Source organism: Oncorhynchus kisutch, linkage group LG4 (assembly GCF_002021735.2).
Source record: "Oncorhynchus kisutch isolate 150728-3 linkage group LG4, Okis_V2, whole genome shotgun sequence".
Taxonomy (NCBI): Eukaryota; Metazoa; Chordata; class Actinopteri; order Salmoniformes; family Salmonidae; genus Oncorhynchus; species Oncorhynchus kisutch.
The window spans coordinates 44,081,464-44,102,364 of NC_034177.2; the positions used below are offsets into that span (position 1 = coordinate 44,081,464).

Consider the following 20,901-nt stretch of genomic DNA (forward strand, 5'->3'; position numbering starts at 1 on the left):
CCTTCCAGGCTGTTGGTAGGGAGGGTGGACAATGTGCCTGTCATAGTGGATAAGTTATTTTCTCTTCTGGCGCACAGCTTCAGGATAGTCCTCGTTGTGGAAGATGTACGTTCCTCTCAAATTCTTGTCTCTTTTCCAGAACAGCTACCTTGTCTTTGAACTTGGCCACTATCGGCCTGGGCCTGTCACCTGGGCCGGCTGAGGGTTTCCCAATCCTGTAGGCGCACAACACCTCAATCTTCCTGTGGTTCGTCTTACATTTCTTAGAGATAATTTCCTTCACTTTATCCTCAGACCCCGTCCAGGTCTCGTGGAGATTTTGCAATTCTGTCCACAATAATGTAGTTCCGCCTTGATCTTCCCTCAAAATAATCTCAGTCATTGTTATCATGGATTGAATGCTGTAACAACACTGAATAAAACAATTTAATAAACGTTCCATGATGGTATTGACTGCCCATTACTGCGTATCACTTATTAACCATTTATTTACTATTCACATTGCTTTACTTTAATAACACATTTGATGACTTTATTTAATTCCAAGTTACCATCTTCTCTATAGAACTGCTGCCCATGCTGTCTGACTATCACTATTTTATTTGTTCTTCAAAGTAGATAAGGCATACTTTTATGACTGCTTAGATCACGTCTTTTCAGGCTTGTGAAGCACCTGCTTTTGATCCCTCTCAGTCTCCGCACAGACAGGACAAGTTTTATGTGGGCCCGCAGTGGATTATGGTCATTGTAGTTAATTACCACCTCAGTTTAGCACAGTGTAGAATATTGGCCTGTTGGAAAACTACAACTCCCAACTACATCGCACAGTTCAGCCTTGATCTGATTTATCTCTACAGAAACTGCACATCGAGTTCACAGAAACGAAACCAGAATGAAATAATGTTTGTACCATGTTTTGTCATGCTGCGATGTTGTGTTGCTACCATGCTCTGTTGTCATTTGTTGGTGTCTTGAGATGTTGTCTTAGGTCTCTTTTTATGTAGTGTTGTCATGATGTGTGTTTTTTCCTATATTTCTTTATATTTTTAATCCCAGCCCCTGTCCCCGCAGGAGGCCATTTGGCTTTTGGTAGGCCGTCATTGTAAATAAGAATTTGTTCTTAACTGACTTCCCTAGTTAAATAAATAAATACAATTTGAATTCAACTAATTTAACTGAAATGTCGGTTAATTGCTCAGCACTTGCAATAAAAGATTGATCAAATTAAGATCGGACTTGAGCTGCACGATAAGCGCCTTGGCGTTGCAGCCCAGGATCATATCCAGGATACCAACCTTACTCCAGTTACCCTTCTCGGTCGAGTGGATCTGTAAGTGTCCCTCTACTTCATTGAAGTTAAAAACGTTTTAAAGTTTTAAAAATCATATCCATTCAAAACCTCAATTTAGCATCTAAACATTGAGTTGTTTATGCAATCACTTACAGTATGTTTTATCCATTCAAAGATATACAGTACTAGTCAAGTTTGGACACACCTACTCATTCAAGGGTTATTCTTTATTTTTTTAAACTATTTTCTACATTGTACATTAATAGTGAAGACATTAAAACTATGCAATAACACATGGAATCATAGTAACCAAAAAAGTGGTTCTTGCCATAATATGGACTTGGTCTTTTACTAAATAGCGCTATCTTCTGTATCCCACCCCTACCTTGTCACAACACAACTGATTGGTACAAAGGCATTAAGAAAGAAAGAAATTCCACAAATTAACCTTTAACAATGCACACCTGTTAATTGAAATGCAGGGTCGGCAGGGTGGCCTAGTGGTTAGAGCGTTGGACTAGTAACCGGAAGGCCGTCATTGAAAATAAGAATTTGTTCTTAACTGACTTGCCTAGTTAAATAAAGGTAAGATTTTTTTAAATCCAGGTGACTAGCTCATGAAGCTGGTTGAGAGAATGCCATGTGTGCAAAGCCGTCATCAAGGTAACTGAAGAATCTCAAATATTTAAGTAGTTGGATTTGTTTAACCGTTTTTTTAAATTACTAAATGATTCCATATGTGCTATTTCATAGTTTGATGTCTTCACTGTTATTCTACAATGTAGAAAATAGTACAAATAAAGGAAAACCCTTGAATGAGTAGGTGTGTCCAAACTTTTGACTGGTACTGTACTTAACACTTGATATTAAGATGTTTAGTACTTCAGTAACAGTACCACAGAATGTTCTTGGAGTTAGAGAGTGACCCTTAAAACTTTGTAATGTAATGTCCAGGATTTGTGAACAGGCTGGTTCTGTAGACATTTCATGGGAGAAAATAACTAACCGCAAGCCCCTCAATCACTCCTATTGGACTACCAGACCTCACCAAAAACCTCTGATTGGTTGACCCCCTACAGTTCACTAATTACAGAGCAGCGATAGGTCTACCACAGTACACCAAAACGTTTGATTCGTTGACCACCATGTATACCACAAATTACAGGGCAATTGATGTGTAGACTTTGGAGTAGTTTGCCTCTTATTTATTCAATGCACTGAATTTCCATGCTGCCTCAAATACATTAGTCAGCAGCATAGAGGAAGTAAAAGCTTTGAGTTTATCTAGGATCAGCAGGCTCGGGTCATGGGACTGGTGTACTATAGTTCCACCGTGGTTTACAAAATGAAGGCATGATATCTAAATCACTTCCTACTTCATGCTGCTCATTGATCACACCTGTGCTTGTCTTCTGACAGAAAAAGCCCCTTTCTGCTGTAATTAAGGAGGTTTGTGACGGGTAAGTGTGTTCATGTTTAAAAAGCGCTTTCTATTTGGTCTAATGCTGTTCTTGTGGAGTTCAAGCAACTACTTTGTCCTATTGCAGTAGTTACAGTGGCTATGATGACTGTGTTTTAAGGTGGAATCTTCCGGGCCCTGATAACTACGCCCTCCAGTATGCCGACGGTGTTCAGACCTACATCACTGAATCTGTGAGTTGATTGATCTTTCTTTTCTGTGATCACGGAGGATGTCTGTGAACAAACCGGTCTCTCTGGCTGTTCAGTGTGTAGCTTCTGTACTATAACTTGATAGTAGAGGATGTCACTGTCATGCCAGTGATGTCTGAAATGTCATCAACGCCAGTGACCTGGGTGTGGGTAGCTGTTGGAGCTAAACTATGCTGGTGACCTTTGGAGAGGTCAAACACACCCCTCGACCAGGGGCAATGCAGGTCATTTCCAAGGGCCTAAAGTAAAATGCCTGCCATAAAACTGTGCACATAGGAGAGATATGCGCAAACATGACAGATATGGCAAACCTGCAACTCCATATTTGGAAGTGCTTAGGTCACCTGACTTTTGGCAGGGATTTGACGACAAGAAAAATACAAAAAGTTATCACGTGTAGAAAGTGATTTATATTTGTATGAAACAGTTTTGTACCCATAGAAAGCAGTTTCTATAGTTCGCTGGCAGACTCTAGTTTGGCCATGTCGATGCCTGCCTTTCAAGGCTGCAGAAATGATAGTATGGTAACCATATCTGTATCCATAGTACGTCCAACGTAAATAATCAAAGCCCTAGAGGACTCTATATTTGCAACACTATTGCGGTGTACACCCGTTAATTACCCAACTAGTTGAATTAGCTGGCCAGTATGATAGCACCACTAAATGTGAAGGATATTTTTTATTTATTTAACTAGGCAAGTCAGTTAAGAACAAATTCTTATTTTCAATAACGGCCTAGGAACAGTGGGTTAACTGCCTGTTCAGGGGCAGAACGACAGATTTGTACCTTGTCAGCTCTGGGGTTTGAACTTGCAACCTTCCGGTTACTAGTCCAACGCTCTAACCACTAGGCTACCCTGTCGCCCCATATGTCATACATTGTAAGGGATTATAATCCATCCGCTGTCTCATGTTGCACAGACGATGAGCATTATGGAGACATAAGTATTCCTGAGGCCTCTATCCGTTTCCCCAGGAGAGGCATGCAAAAGGTAGAGGTGAGGTGTAGGATATGGGCTCAGACTTTGTAACGGTATTGCTTCTGTCACTCTCCTCGCCTCAGTCTGGGCTTGATCCAGGGACCCTCTGCACACATCAACAACAGTCACCCTCAAAGCATCGTTGCCCATCGCTCCATGGGCAAGGGAAACGACGGCTACAACTCGCTTTCTACGCGTGATAACTTTTTGTCTTTATGGCAGTCATTTAACTTGAGGCCCTTGGAAATGACCTGCGTATTTTCAGTTATAAAAATATCCGAATGCAATTTATCAATTTACAAATACTAATCAAAAGGTGTTTGTTTGTGGATTAGTGATTTACATTTGTGGATTTGTACTTATTTGTACAGATCATGATACACAAATACAAAATGCATGCTGTGAGTTCACAATACACTTGGCATGATATTGATCCCAAAGCTCAATTCAAACAAAAGGTGTTTTTTACGCACGTGAACCAGTGTGTACACACTGGAATTAGAACGCACAGGAGTTAATGAGCGAACAGATTGGCTGCAAGCGTCAACGGCGTCATAGCGTGTCAAATTATAAAGCAAGTCTATTTTTGCGTTTGTGTGTGTCTGTGGCGAGATTTCGAGCTATTTCGTGGGCTATTCATCTGAAACTAAATCAACTCCATCTCTCTCTTTTTTTCTTCTTCTCCTCTCTCTCTCCTATCTCTCGCTCGCCCTCTCTCACTTTATAATTATGTCCCTTAGTACAGTTTGAAAACAGTAATCAGTCTAAGCCATTTCTAAGTCGGTCTTTATTGCCTGTATGACTGTGTGTCATTGTCTTCTAGAACCGTCTGGACATAAAGAATGGCTGCATTCTCCGTCTGACCAAGGCACCGGTGAGTCTGCAAACAAGAGCCTGACAGAGATAATCCCCTCATGGCTGTGTGTGTCTGCACGCTATGTAGGCCTATTACAATTGCATTATCAGTGTAACTACTTCGTCCATCATTTTGTCTGGGGGTTTTATGGTGTGCGTGTTGTAGGGCCGTTGTGCCGAGGACCTCTACAAGGGCATCCAGAGCTCCGACTCAGACGTGCGCTGTGATTCGCTGAAGCAGCTGGCCTGCGTGTCTACTGATGTCACGTTTGCTCAGGAGTTTATCAGCCGTAATGGCCACTCTCTGCTGGTGAAGATCGTAGAGGACGCTCACGAGTCAGTTCCCTTCTCGATGTCTCTCTATATATGTCAATGCGTCTCAATGTGTCTCTGAGTCTTTGTCTCAGTTTGTCTTATTTTCCCCAATAACATATATCACTACAATCCTTCACTCTCTCTCCAACTAACCTTCTATAGTGGATGGGGGGGAAGTGCATATATTTGCTGTGCTTTGATAGTTGCTGGTGAAGAGATATGAGGTGATTTCCTCACATGTGGGAACACATTCCTGGGTGAAGTATGGGCTGAGTCTGGCCTTTTCCTCACACTGTTAGCATAGTTACTATGGAGGAATTCAAGGAAGCTGTAATTGGTTTCTTTAGTTGTATTATGTGAGTCAAAAAAGGACATCAAGTTGGTATGGAGAATTGGCTCTGAAGAATTTTCAGCTTTGTGTTGCATAGCTAGTGATGGGTTTAAGATGTTTATCAGAGACCCAATGGGATGCCATGGATATGAGCCTGATGTCATGCTTTTGACGATGTACCATCATGCCTTGTTTAGAAAACTCACTTTCCCACGCATCAATTATACCACTTGAATCGCAGTGGCGGCATGACACATTCTGTTAATATTTGTATTTAACTAGGGAAGTCGGTTAAGAACAAATTCTTATTTACAATGACGGCCTACCTTCGTACCAAACATGGGAGAAAGGTATCAGCCTGGGACGGTTTAGTCTGGTTTAGTCTTCTTATCTGTACCTGGAACCCAATCAGTGTAAATGCTCAGTGTTGTCTATGGTTTTCTATGTCAAGGTTGTATTCAATGATGTTCTAATGTTCTGGTCTAAGAGGTTTTTTTTTTGTGTGTGTGTGTGTCTGTTCTGTGTTTTATTTGTAAGGGCCCCTCTGATCATGGCGCACACACTGACAGGCTTCATGGAGCTGATGGATCATGGGATTGTATCCTGGGAGAACGTCTCTGCTGTCTTCATCAAGAAGGTAGGTACCTCAACTATTGGCTCCTATAGACGAAGTGGAGGACTAATATACATACATACATACATACATACATACATACATACATACATACATACATACATACATACATACATACAGTGGGGCAAAAAAGTATTTAGTCAGCCACCAATTGTGCAAGTTCTCCCACTTAAAAAGATGAGGCCTGTAATGTTCATCATAGGTACACTTCAACTATGACAGACAAAATTAGGATTAAAGAAATCCATAAAATCACATTGTAGGATTTTTTATGAATTTATTTGCAAATTATGGTGAAAAATAAGTATTTGGTCACCTACAAACAAGCAAGATTTCTGGCTCTCAAAGACCTGTAACTTCTTCTTTAAGAGGCTCCTCTGTCCTCCACTCGTTACCTGTATTAATGGAACCTGTTTGAACTTGTTATCAGTATAAAAGACACCTGTCCACAACCTCAAACAGTCACACTCCAAACTCTACTATGGCCAAGACCAAAGAGCTGTCAAAGGACACCAGAAACAAAATTGTAGAAATGCACCAGGCTGGGAAGACTGAATCTGCAATTGGTTTTAAGAAATCAGCTGTGGGAGCAATTATTAGGAAATGGAAGACATACAAGACCACTGATAATCTCCCTCGGGGCTCCACGCAAGATCTCACCCCGTGGGGTCAAAATGATCACAAGAACAGTGAGCTTTTGCCACACGGGGGCAGGGGGGGACCTAGTGAATGACCTGCAGAGAGCTGGGACCAAAGTAACAAAGCCTACCATCAGCAAGGGCATTGAAGATGAAACGTGGCTGGGTCTTTCAGCATGACAATGATCCCAAACACACTGCCCGGGCAACGTAGGAGTGGCTTCGTAAGAAGCATTTCAAGGTCCTGGAGTGGCCTAGCCAGTCTCTAGATCTCAACTCCATAGAAAATCTTTGGAGGGAGTTGAAAGTCAGTGTTGCCCAGCAACAGCCCCAAAACATCACTGCTCTAGAGGATATCTGCATGGAGGAATGGGCCAAAATGCCAGCAACAGTGTGTGAAAACCTTGTGAAGACTTACAGAAAACGTTTGACCTCTGTCATTGCCAACAAAGGGTATATAAAATTATTGAGAAACTTTTGTTATTGACCAAATACTTATTTTCCACCAGAATTTGCAAATACATTCATTAAAAATCCTACAATGTGATTTTCTGGATTTTGTTTTGTCTGTCATAGTTGAAGTGTACCTATGATGAAAATTACAGGCCTCTCATCTTTTTAAGTGGGAGAACTTGCACAATTGGTGGCTGACTAAATACTTTTTTGCCCCACTGTATGTATGTGTAAGGAATTAGACAATACATTTAGGTTCGGTTTCCAATACATAGATTAAGCCCAGTACTGGACTAAAAGGGTCTTTCAGATATAATCATCTGAGAGTGATATTTAAAGCCAGGACTAGACTTAATCTGTGTCTGGACAACTGGACCCATAATATTCATGTGTGTAATCTTTGACCATGAAGAAATGTCTGTAGGAGCTCTGGTGACCACTAGTCATCATGCATAGTTTCAACCGATTCCATTCCCATGTTATCCCATTTCTTTCCCACGCTACTCCTCCTGTATCTATCTCACCCGGTGTCTGACTCATCGTACCTTTCAGATTGCCAGCTTCGTCAATGCCACGGTGCTGGATGCGTCCATCCAGCAGGTGTCCCTGGCCATCCTGGAGAGCATGGTGCTGAGCAGCAGCAGCCTCTTCCAGCAGGTCAAGCAGGAAGTCACTCTAGAGAGACTGCTCTCACAACTGCAGGTGTAAGTGTGTGTCGTCCATGGGTAGCATGGTGGCAACGAACAACGTGCAGTTCCTCCAATGAATGAGCGCGCTTATACTGTAAATGCTTACAAACATAGAGACCCCATCTCCAAATCATTTTACAGTTAAATCTAGCTCTGAAACATGCAATTTTAAGCTTGCCCAGTGTCTGAAGTCTACTCATCGTCGAAACAACACTCATACGCCCACCCATACTATCTTTATTCCAGGACAAACCAGCAGATTCAAACCAAAGCCATGGCCCTCCTCATGGCTCTGCTACAGACAGCTGGACATGCAGACAGACAGGTACAACATGGTATCTCTCTCTCTTTTCTTTCCCCATTGCCTGCCCTGGTTTCCAGAGTGAGGTGCAAGTCACTTTAATCCGTTTAACCAGGCTGAGTGAGTCTGTTCAAAACAAAGGGTTTTAGACTGATTTATGTGACCATTATGTCACTGCAGCTGGGGCAAAGACCTGCTGTGTCCCTCCCCCTGACCTGATTTGTGACCGAGTAGCTTTTACTGCCTCCTTGTGGGGAAAGTAGTGTCACTGCATTTCATTATTAATAACTGACGGTACTAGTGGTAATTATCAGGTAATAACATAAAGTATTGCTTTTCAGGAGCTGTTTGTCTTCCTAGGGAAGAAAAATCTTCGACAGTATATCTATAAGGTAAAGCCATTTTGAATGTTCCTAGATTGAGGTGCAATGATACCTGACTGTCATTGCTCCCTTTCGAATATCAAATTGGAGGAAATACAATTGTCGTTATAGCAGAATTATTATTATTATTTTGCCTCCTTTCAGTCATTTTATCCATAGTAAATACCGCTCTGTTTTGAACCTGTTCCTCGTGGTTTGTTGTGACCCACAGAACATCATCCATAGTTCTGCCTCCGTGGGGGATGAGATGGCCCATTACCTGTACGTCCTCCAGTCTGTCACTTTGAACCACCTGGAGTCTCGCATGAGGATGCCCCTGGACTCCTACAACCAGGTGAGTTAGATGACCCCACCCCCAACCACAGCAAACCACTGTCTCTAACCCACTCCAGGAGAGAGGAGTTTAATGAGAAGTGCTGAATATACACATATATATATATACACACACATATATATACACACACATATATACACACATATACTCCTTCTCATTACCTCTTTGTCTCCCTCTACTGTTATCGACCCCATCCTTGTCCTCCCCCTTCCTCCTCCAGGACCAGAGGGAGATTCTACATGGCCTGCGGCAGGCGGCCTTTGAGACGGAGAGTGAGAACAGCTTGAGTCATGAGCGACGACGCTCTCTCTGCGCCAAGGAGTTCAAGAAGCTGGGCTTCTCTGTGAGTCTACTCCATGAGATTCCACTTACCACCACCTCATTCGGTCCCACTCACTGGGCCTCTGTGTCTCTTCACTCACCTCGTCTATCACTTACTGTCAACAATAAGCTGTCGCTTTCAACTGAGTCGTATTCTCATCTATACCAACCGTTGCTGGTTGATATAATTGCCCCGCTATCAGACGTTGTGATTCCACTCTTATCACTTACTATTAATAATTCACAGTTGCTAAACTTGTCCGAGTCTTATTCTTATCTATACCGTTCTTCATTGTCTCCCACCATACACCGTGTGTGTGTTCTTATCCCTGTTCTGTCCTCTCTCCCTCTCCAGAACAACAGTAACCCAGGTCAGGACTTGCTCCGGGCCCCTCCAGGCCTGCTGGCCCTAGACACCATGGCCCACTTTGCCTCCCGCTACCCCGATGCCTACAGCAGGGTGACAATAGGGAGGGAAAGAGAAATCAAGGGAACGGAGGGTGTGGGAGGGAGTTAAAGGGACTAACATGGGTCTTTTGTTAGGGTGCAGGTTAGGTAGGTATGTCATCTTCATGACACTTTCTCTCCCTTCTCTGTTTCTGTCTCTTAGTTTGTTCTGGAGAACAGCAGTAGGGAGGATAAGCACGAGTGTCCATTCGCCCGCAGCAGCATCCAGCTGACTCTCATCCTGTGTGAGATCCTAAGCATCGGAGAGCCCCGTAAGTCAACCTGAGCTAGTACATGTGGTGTTGACGCATATCCCACTGTAGTTATTGGGGTCAAATTTGTCTCCACTTTTGTGGATTGGGGCGATCAGTCCTTGGTTCTAAATATTGGGGAAGATGCCAGAGCTAAGGATGACGTTAAGGAGTTTAAGTATAGCCAATTGGAAGTTGTGGTCTGTATATTTTATTATTTCATTGAGGATACCATCTACACCACAGGCAGTTGTAGTTCATTCAATGTAATTGGAGAATACAGTGGGTTCTGGTAGTCTTTAATAGTTTTTGTTTTTGCTGTTTGTTCTCTGTTATAAGGCTAAAAAGATTGGAGAAGTGGTTTACCCATACGTCTGGATAGATAACTATTCGTGTTGTCTGTTTAGTGTCTTCCAATTTTCCCAGAAGTGGTTAGTCTATGGATTCTTCAATTACATTGAGCTGATTTCTGACGTGCTGTTCCATCTTTTCACGTAGTGTATATCTGTATTGTTTTAGTGATTCACCATAGTGAAGGCGTAGACTCAGGTTTTCTGGGTCTCTATGTTTTTGGTTGGATAGGTTTCTCAATTTCTTTCTTAGGTTTTTGCATTCTTCATCAAACCATTTGTCATTGTTGTTCATTTTCTTCAGTTTTCTGTTTGAAATGTTTAGATTTGATAGGGAGGCTGAGTGGTCAAATAGACTGTTTAGGTTTTCTACTGCCAAGTTTACACCTTCACCATTATAGTGAAACGTTTTGTCCAGGAAGTTGTCTAAAAGGGATTGAATTTGTTGATGCCTAATTGTTTTTTGGTAGGTTCCCACACTACTTTCATTCCATTTATAGCATTTCTTTATATTATTCAGTTCCTTTAGCTTTGATGCCTCATGATTGAGTATTGCTCTGTTCTGTGTTCTGGATGTAGGTCAGGGGGAGGTGTCTCGCTGGTCTGGATGTAGGTCAGGGGGGAGGTGTCTCGCTGGTCTGGATGTAGGTCAGGGGGGAGGTGTCTCGCTGGTCTGGATGTAGGTCAGGGGGGAGGTGTTGGGGCTGCAGTTGAGGGCGATGTCCTTTAGGGTATGGACAAAGGTTTGCACTGCTGCCTTGTATAGGTGGACCTGGTCGTAAAGGCTGGGCCAGGTGTACATTTACTTTTGAGGCACAGTCAACAGGAAATATTTGCGTTTACCCGCTGTATGGTAGCAAGGTGGAAGTATTTTCATGGTAGCAGGGTGGAGTTAACCACTTGTGCTTTGGGGAAGGTAGAAGAAGCTTTTTAAATTACTGCCTTTAGTGCTGTGGCCACCCTTTTCTCCTGTGTTCTCATTTGTGCCTGTGTGTATTATTATGTGGCTAGGAGAACCTTGTTGGACAGAAGGTCTAGGGTGCGTTGGGTGTTTGGACACCAGAGTTTAGACACTGTGTTTGGGGAAAAAGTACATTTTCTTGTATATGTGTCCTGTTTGAGTCCATAAGGAGTACGATCTGTGGTGGAGGGGGGGGGGGGGGGTGCTCAGAGCGGGTGGGATGTGGGATCCCCTGGGCTTGGGGTTCTTCATTTGTCTGTCTTACTGGGATGTCGAGGCTATGGTCTGGGGTGGACTGTTCTGCTGTGGTGTCCAGACTTTTGTCAGGGTCTGAGGTGGGCTGTTCTGCTGGCTTCTTTGTGGGGGTGGCCAGCTCTCTAATGGGTTGTTCTCTGTCACATGTCATCGTTCTCACCTTCTCCTTGAGCACACTCACCTTCTCCTCTAGTGCTCTGTTCTTCTCCTGCTCCTGCTCTTCTTCTCCTGTTGATGTTGTCTCACCACAGTCCAGTGTCGATATGTTTCTCTCCACCTCCAGCTCTCTGTGTCTGGTTGAGGGGGTGTTGTTGAGCTGGACTATTTTTTTGTTGTGCTGACTGGAGTGTGTGCTGGGAGGTTTGACATTCCTCTTGGGGTTGCTCATCTGTGGGGTTGAATAATGAAGAGGTCTGGTCTGACACTCTCAGGGTGGGGATATCTTTCTCAAGAGAGAGCTTATCCTGCTGAGCTACCTCTTTGATTATGTGAAAGTCCAGCTGAAACTGTTTGGGATTGCCCTGTACCATTACAGTTCCAGACTTGTACAGGTTGATGTTGGCTGACTCCGAGTCCTCGATGTCTAATATCCTGACTTTCCACCCATCGCTAACACCCCCCCCCCCCTTAACAAAGGGATAGTGTGTTAATGTAGCTCTGCACCATGCCAGGGGATGGTCTGGTTAATATAGCACTGCACCATGCCAGGGGATGGTCTGGTTAATATAGCACTGCACCATGCCAGGGGATGGTCTGGTTAATATAGCACTGCACCATGCCAGGGGATGGTCTGGTTAATATAGCACTGCGCCATGCCAGGGGATGGTCTGGTTAATATAGCACTGCACCATGCCAGGGGATGGTCTGGTTAATATAGCACTGCACCATGCCAGGGGATGGTCTGGTTAATATAGCACTGCACCATGCCAGGGGATGGTCTGGTTAATATAGCACTGCACCATGCCAGGGGATGGTCTGGTTAATATAGCACTGCGCCATGCCAGGGGATGGTCTGGTTAATATAGCACTGCACCATGCCAGGGGATGGTCTGGTTAATATAGCACTGCACCATGCCAGGGGATGGTCTGGTTAATATAGCACTGCACCATGCCAGGGGATGGTCTGGTTAATATAGCACTGCACCATGCCAGGGGATGGTCTGTGTGGAATATTAAGTTGCTTATGTACCCATTTTTATAAAAGTCAGCAAAGGGTGTCTCTTGATTTTCCATAAGGAGCTTATTCTTTTAACATCCAGAGTGTACTGCATTGTAAGGAACTCTGAACAGCGGGAGGGGGCTTCAGATGCCTCTGCATTTGGGTGGGGTAGGCTGTGATACTCTCCTGCCATTGTTGAGCTCACTTCACACCTCAGTGCAAATTGAAGTTGCATTCAGATATGTTCTGTCCTAGCTAAGGCTTTATCTTAGCATTCAGTCCTTATAAAGAAAAATATATAATTCTAATGTATTTTTCTTCTTTGCTTTAAATGTAGCTTCAGATTAAACATTACTCCGTTCCAAGTTGGATGGTGTTTTCAGGTTTCTGTTGTTTGTTTGCCAGAGCATTTGCTGTATAGCTTGGAAATAAGAATCTTTGGTAGTATGAATCCAAAATCAGGTTGTGGGTTTAGAGTTCTGATTTGTTGTGGAGGGTAGTATCCTGTATATGTCCTTGCTGAAAAATCCAAGTTTTTCTAAATCTATATTTTGTAAAAACATGCTGAAAAAATGTGAGAGCTCATCTGCTCCTCTCTCTCTCACTCACTCACTCACTCACTCACTCACTCACTCACTCACTCACTCACTCACTCACTCACTCACTCACTCACTCACTCACTCACTCACTCACTCACTCACTCACTCACTCACCCACCACTAGCCTCAGAAACAGGTTCAGACTACCACCCCATCTTCTTCGCTCAGGACCAGCTGCTGGACGAGCTCTTCTGCATCTGCATCCAGCTGCTCAATAAGACCTGGAAGGAGATGAGAGCCACGCAGGAGGACTTTGACAAGGTAACACAACCCACACTGCAATGTCACCATATAGCTCCCTCTTTCTCCATGTCTCACTCCCACCCCATGTCTCAGCATCACATCTGTCTCACTCTCACCCTATATCTCACCCTTTTCCCACACTGTACTTTAATGTACAAGTACAAGAAACAGCCTCTTGCCATTTGAAACAAAGTAGTTGAAGGGTACAGGGAGCATGTCTACAAGTAGATAGCAGGTATATTACCGGACCAAAGGTATGTGGAAACCTGCTTGTCAAACATCTCACTCCAAAATAATGTCCATTAATATGGAGTTGGTCCCCCCCTTTGCTGCTATGACAGCCTCCACTCTTCTGGGAAGGCTTTCCACTAGATGTTGGAACATTGCTGCAGGGACTTGCTTCCGTTCAACCACAAGAGCATTAGTGAGGTCGGGCACTGATGTTAGGCCTGGCTCGCAGTCGGAGTTCCAATTCATCCCAAAGGTGTTCGATGGGGTTGAGGTCAGGGCTCTGTGCCAAACTGTCAAGTTCTTCCACACCGATCTTGACAAACCATTTCTGTATGGACCTTGCTTTGTCCGCAGGGGCATTGTCATGCTGAAACAGGAAAAGGACTTTCCCCAAACTGTTGCCACAAAGTTGGAAGCACAGAATTGTCAAGAATGTCATTGTATGCTGTATGGTTAGGATTTCCCTTCACTGGAACTAAGGGGTCAAGCCCAAACCATGAAAAACAGCCCAAGGCCATTATTCCTCCTCCACTTACAGTTGGCACTATGCATTGGGGCAGGTAGCGTTCTCCTGCCATCACCCAAACCCAGATTCATCCGTCGGACTGCCAGATGATGAAGTGTCATTCTTCATTGGTGAGAACACGTTTCCACTGCTCCAGAGTCCAATGGCAGCGAGCTTTACACCACTCTAGCCGATGCTTGGTATTGCACACAGGGATCTTAGGCTTGTGTGTGGCTGCTCGGCCATGGAAACCCATTTTATGAAGCTCCCAACTTGTGCTGACGTTGTTTTTAGAGGCAGTTTGGAACTCGCTAGTGAGTGTTGCAACCGAGGACAGACGATTTTTACTAGCTACAAGCTTCAGCACTAGGCAGTCCCATTCTGTGAGCTTGTGTGGCCTACCACTTGGCTCCTAGACATTTCCACTTCACAATAGCAGCACTTACAGTTGACCAGGGAAGCTGAAGCAGGGCAGGAATTTTACGAACTGACTTGTTGGGTGGCATCCTATGACGGTGCCACGTTGAAAGTCACTGAGCTCTTCAGTAAGGCCATTCTACTGCCAACGTTTTTCCTATGGAGATTGCATGGCTGCGTGCTCGATTTAAAAAAAATAATAATAATTATACACCTGTCAGCATTGGGTGTGGCTGAAATAGCCAAATCCACTCATTTGAAGGGGTGTTCATATACTTTTGTGTGTGTATATATAGTGTATGTTGTATATCATGTCCAAGCGTGTTGCAGTGTATCATCTAAAAGATGGTCTATTTGTTTACATTGCCAACTGTGGAGCGGGAAAGTGGTAATCTAATTTAGAAAATCTAACTTCAAAGCACTCCGTGGCATCCGGAGCGGAATGGCATTTACCTGCATGCGCTACACCGAAAACAATAAGTTCTCTGTGTCCTGTCTGCCAACATCGTATGTTCTCTGTGTCCTGTGAGCAAGCATCGTATGCAGGATAATACCATCCATCTGCCACAGCCACACAGAGTAGGAAACACAGAGTTTAATCTATAGAGGGCTGTGGGAGGCAACCAGCTGGGGTATAATTAGTCAGTTGTAATCGTTAGAACGGGACATCGATTAGTCATCCAGAATGGCTACCACAATGGAATATCGACTGGCTGACCTATCTAAATGTATAGATACCGTGCTAGGGTAATGTAGGAAAGACGGCTGGATGGGCCCAATCCAGGCTATTTCCATTCCAATGTTAACTACAGTGGACTCGATCAGACAGAACTATTCATTAACACCAAAACCACACAACAGGCCCATGTTTTACAAAATGCTTTCTGGTCATAAACCCTTAACCTTTTGACCTTTTGGTTTGGAGCGAGTGTCCAGCCAGCAGGCCCTGTCATTGTGTTGCGCCCTCTGCTGCCTCCCACAATCCCGTGGAGCAGGGACAATTGGGCATTAGAAGCACAAAGAGAATCCCACTCCATAGCAGAATCAGAGCGAGGGAGAAAGGTCCTTCACAATCAATTGGTTCCATCAGCAGTAATTACACAAGAGAAAAACCTCTGGACACTGACAATGGAGAGATGGACAGTGGTCAGCCACAGTGGTCAGCCATGTTAAAAAGAGAGAGAGAGAGAGGAGAGAGGGGGGGGGGGGGGTACAAAGCAAAGGCATCTCCCTATTGGTATTTCTTATCTCCTTTTTAGATTTGTTCATCCTCAAGTCAGATACTTGTTAAGTCTGATGAGAAATGTTAAGGGGATGAATGCAGAGTACTGGTGCTGAGAGAATTTGTTTACAGCTTGAAGAGTGAGTGGTATCTGTCTCCACCGTGCCTGTCTCACAGAAGATTCCACACCTCACTGTCAACAACCCATAATGAGATTCTACACTCTTAGAGACACAGGTGCCCTCTAGAACATAAAGGGTTCTTCGACTGTCTCCATAGGAGAACCCTTTGAATAACCCCTTTTGGTTCCAGGTAGAACCCTTTGTGTATATTTGGCTTTTACTACCATGTCCCTCAGCCTCTCCTCCTCCTCTACCTCTGTTGCAGTCTCTCTGTTTCTCTCTACTCATTCGATCACAAACCCTGTCTCTTCCTCTTTCTCTCTCTCCCTCTTCCCTCCAATAAACCCCTAACTGTGCTGTCGATTTTCAGCCGTTAATCACTCCTGGCAACACGCTGCTGCCAGCTGGGTGCCTCCAACTAGGACTCTGTGTGTGTGTGACCCCCCCCCCCCCCCCCCCCCCATCACGCACTTTCCCTCCAATAACAGTCATCCTCCACACACTCTGCTGGGTTATGAGGGAACAGAGACAGCTGCTCCTCACTATGGCTGAGGTAAACGTCTCCTGTACTGGGGTTCTCCTCTTTCTATTGGTTAAAGCAGAGGAGTGACGGCAGGGGAGAGGGGGGGGCGGACGGGGTGTGAGTGACTATCAGGGTGTCTGTTTACAAAATAACCTCATCTCTGCTCTGGACTGCTGATGCCATAAAGGTGATACTCGCTCTTATCCCTCTATCCGTTGTCCTCTCTGTTTCACTCCTCTCATATTTCATTTTTTTTCTTTCTCTCTCTCTCGACTGTGGAACTAACATTGTTGGCCTCTGGGTTATACTTGAAAGACACAACATGGAGGTGAGATACTCTATTTGGATTCATTAGTCATTTCTACGTGGTCTTTACACAGTATGTGAATAATGTTGTTACACAGGATTATACCTGGGGGCATTTTGAGGGAGGTGTCACTGAAAGCTTTGTTTTGTTCCAAGTATATGATGTCTCAATTTTAGTTACAGTTTTTAGTGCCATTCTCCTTGGATGTGTTGTTGTAAATATATTTTTATCTGCCTACATGGATAAATACATTGGCTATTACGTATTAGTATGGTTTAGAGCTCTTCGAATACTATAAAGCGCGGTGTAATGTAGTTGCTGTGTTGTAGGATACCGATGATCGAATTCTGTGTTTTTAATATAGAATCTTTTTTTTTGCAGAGTCACTGGTTGTACAGTTTTTAGTAATATCTACAGAATGTTTTAAAAACATACCTGTTAATCCTCGTTGATTGAAGAGGTGAATTATTCCTTCCTGCTGCATAAGGAGGGTTGGCAAACCAGGTCCGTGGTCTGAAGCGCAATTTTTCCTGTGTGGTTGGGTTATTCCAAGCTGTCCAAATCTCAGGGGGAGATGAATGTTCCCCGGGTTTATTTCTGGTTTATGCAGGATTCTGCACTATTAATTGAAGTGTGTGTATTTCAGAATTGCCAATGTGATTTCCTGAATATGGTGATAGATCATTTAATTTGTGTAATTATGCCATTCATTTGTGATTGGTTGTAATGGTATGGTCCATGTGGAAGTATCCCAGCTACTATACTTAAGCTGTGTCGGTCCTGTCTTGGCAGAGAAGGGACAGGTTGCTGACAGGTATTATTGAGGCCTGGTGTTTATTGAGCTCAACCTTTTATAAATTTTCAGTCAACCCCTTGTTTATGTTTCCTGTTCTGTCCATTGTCATGTTTATTTTGTTTGTACATAGGTGTACAATAGTTTTGGTATCTCTTCTCCACAAATAAAAGGCCACTCCTGGGCACTGCACTGGGTCCATTTTGTCTGCCTCCTCACTGAAACCTCCACTGCTAGGTGCGGTCTCCATTTAAACAAACACGTAAAAATAATATTTTTTTAACTAGGAAGGTCAGTTAAGAACAAATTCTTACTTACAATAACTGCCTACCGGGGAACTGCCTTGTTCAGGGGCGGAATGACAGATTTTTTCCTTGTCAGTTCGGGGATTCGACCACTAGGCTACCTGCCGCCCCAATAGGCTACCTGCTGTCCATTAATCTGAGACAGGAACACACTCACACCCTTTAAACCCCCCTATGCTCTGTTGAGACCATTCTCTCAAGTCACTGAGATCTCTTCTAGCCATGGTAGCCTAAATAATGTGCAACTGGGCATTTTTATACATAACCCTAAGCATGATGGGATGTTTTAATGGCTTAATCAACTCAGGAACCACACCTGTGTGGAAGCACCTGCTTTCCCTCATTAGCTCAAGTGTTTCCTTTTATTTTGGCAGTTACCTGTATTTTGTTATGTTTTGCATTCTATTTACCTCAAACTTTTGAGGTGGGATTATTTTAGATTGAACAAATACCGCTATGTGCCTCCATGGGTGCGGCATGCACAGCAGATACCACGTGCTCCATAGAGGATGAGTGCGCAATTGCTGAACATTGTTTGCTCCATACCTCTTGCTCCATAGATAGTGGGCTCTCCATGGATACTGTAATTCTGAGCCTGCTTCATGGGTCATGGTTATTGTGTGCCCAACACATCTGTACGTACAGCACCATTTCATTAAAGTCCTCCAAACTGATGCTGCTGTACATTGGAGGGGGGTGTGGGGGGGGGGAATATGGGGTTACCATGATGCACAAACAAATGACATTCCCATGGCGACGGCTGCTTGGTGTCAAGTGCAGTGTCATTGAGAGACACTGAGTATGGCCACACTGAGATAAAGGGAGAGAGAGACCGAGGGGAGGAAAGAGTGAGTGGGGGGGTGATCGACTTGAGTTTGGTTTGGTGTGTTCTCATAGATTTCTGTGATGGATTTTGAAACTGTGGCTGCAGTTAGAGAGAAACACCAGATTTTCCTGTCTCTCACACACACACCTTACCGTATTTCCTCCTTCCTGTGCTTTGTCATGTGGCCTTCGCCTCTGAGAACTCATGTTTTGGGGGGCCCGAGGTCAAGCCTTGTCTGAGTTTGTAAGCGTCACTGTGCCCAGCAGAGCAAAGAGCGGGAACAGTCTGCTTTCTCTCAACTCAAACCCACATTCACACGATAGCTAGCTACTGAAATATATGAAAACATACAGTACATACACTAAGATATATTGTATACTTTAATATAGCTCAGTGGTTCCCAAATGTTTTTGCTTTGACCCACCCAAGGGCTTTTGAATTGTCTTGTTTACCCACCAGAGAAACCATGTCTATAGCCATAACATAGCTGGTATGTTTTCCCTTTAAATAATCAAATGTTGACTGATTCTGTCCATCTGTAGGTAATGCAGGTTGTGCGTGAACAGATCACCAGGACTCTGTCCAGTAAGCCCACGTCTCTGGAGCTGTTTAAGAACAAGGTGAATGCCCTGAACTACAGTGAGATCCTCAAACTACGCCAGACGGAGCGGCTGCACCAAGAAGAGACCCTCGCCCCGCCTGTATTGTAAGTCCTTAAATTGTTCAGCAGAATCTTTTTCTTGCTCTCTCTATGACACACACACACACAACCCTCGTAAGCCTGTACTTCCTCCAATGACCCCTAGAGGGCAGGGATCAGCCCATTTTAGTGTATGTGTATGTATACTTACACCTGTATTCGTACCATTTGTCTCTGGTCCAGAGTATTTTTCACCCCTATGGAATCAGAATCAGTGCTGTTGCTATCCTCTGCGTCTGCCCTGTTTGTCACCAAACAGCTTGGTAATGTCATGTGACCCTCCCAGTCACAGGTCCACAACCCATTCTACCCATTCCCAGTCAACCAAGTAGCACTGATCCTACCTACTTGTCCTCGTCCTATCTGATCCATATCTATTCCAGTGTCTGACCTTCTAATACGGCAAATAAAGCTCATCGAAATGAATCATGTTGAATGGTACTTGCGGTGGGCGTGACTCTCTCTACCCCCCCCCCCTCCCTCCCTCTGTAGAGAGCTGAAGGAGCGTCTGAGGCCAGAGCTGTTGGAGCTGATTCGCCAGCAGAGACTGAACCGCCTGTGTCAGGGAACCCTCTTCCGCAAGATCAGCAGCCGACGCAGACAGGGTGAGACCACTCGCACCTCTGTGAGAGGGGTGGACAGGTTAAGAGCATACGCGTTAGAACTCGAGAGGTATAAGTATAGGGGGAAGCTGGACAGCACGACACGGTGAAACATAGGAAGACTAATGAAGGACGGTAGATGAAGAGATAGCTGGCCTTTCTTACACCATGCTGACGATTTTTTTTAAATATATATTTTTTTAAATACATTTTTTATTATTGGTCATTTCAGATAAGTTGTGGCACTGTCGCCTATCGCCCAATCACAAAGTCCTGCACTTTGGCGACGTGGAGGAGGAATCAGAAACACCCACCATCGAGAGTCTCCAGGAGAAGAGTGAGTTATTACTCACAGCAATATACTCTTCCACTGTAGCCTTGACACTGCCTTGACCATAGCGATTCTATTAAATTAGTGTTGTCGCCCCTAATTCTATGGCCTCAACACTGAAATGACATTGCGCTCTGTCATTGGCTCTGTGTACGAAGCTGAGGGGTGCCGGTAGACCTGCTCTTCCTCTTTTTCTCTGGCAGTTCCTGTGGCAGATATCAAAGCACTGCTGATGGGGAAAGACTGCCCTCACATGAAGGAGCACAAGGGCAAACAGACCAAGGTTAGTGCACCATCATCACCAGCACCACTTTCCCTACCGACAACAGCCCCTGAACACTCCCTCGGCCCTACCCCGCCCCGACTTCCTCTTTCACACTATGTACCTGGCCCTCCATAAACGGCATTGTGCTGTGTCATTCTTCTGCAGGAAGTGTTGGCACTGGCGTTCAGCGTCACGTATGACGTGGAGGAGTACAGCCTCAACTTTATCGCCTCATCCAGAACCGACGTGAGTAGTGATGTCATGTCACAGGAGTATCTGTACTCATTCA

General features: G+C 44.3%; 1 protein-coding gene across 3 annotated transcripts in view; it reads left to right on the top strand.

Annotated features, from left to right (window-relative positions):
- LOC109889575 (engulfment and cell motility protein 3) overlaps positions 1–20,901 on the top strand; it is a 32,080-nt gene that overhangs the window by 9,158 nt on the left and 2,021 nt on the right. Inside the window, exons 3-20 of one of the 3 annotated variants that reach the window (XM_020481110.2) lie at positions 2,711–2,751; positions 2,872–2,944; positions 4,768–4,818; positions 4,966–5,135; positions 5,983–6,082; positions 7,723–7,874; positions 8,106–8,184; positions 8,502–8,552; positions 8,755–8,877; positions 9,098–9,220; positions 9,554–9,658; positions 9,809–9,917; positions 13,345–13,481; positions 19,257–19,420; positions 19,907–20,019; positions 20,249–20,353; positions 20,551–20,630; positions 20,778–20,858. In XM_020481110.2, coding sequence (XP_020336699.1) covers positions 2,711–2,751; positions 2,872–2,944; positions 4,768–4,818; positions 4,966–5,135; positions 5,983–6,082; positions 7,723–7,874; positions 8,106–8,184; positions 8,502–8,552; positions 8,755–8,877; positions 9,098–9,220; positions 9,554–9,658; positions 9,809–9,917; positions 13,345–13,481; positions 19,257–19,420; positions 19,907–20,019; positions 20,249–20,353; positions 20,551–20,630; positions 20,778–20,858 — 1,857 coding nt within the window. Of the gene's footprint in view, positions 1–2,710; positions 2,752–2,871; positions 2,945–4,767; positions 4,819–4,965; positions 5,136–5,982; positions 6,083–7,722; positions 7,875–8,105; positions 8,185–8,501; positions 8,553–8,754; positions 8,878–9,097; positions 9,221–9,553; positions 9,659–9,808; positions 9,918–13,344; positions 13,482–16,464; positions 16,671–16,798; positions 16,812–19,256; positions 19,421–19,906; positions 20,020–20,248; positions 20,354–20,550; positions 20,631–20,777; positions 20,859–20,901 lie in introns of those variants that run through there. The other 2 variants (XM_020481114.2, XM_031823016.1) reach the window with 2 other exon arrangements.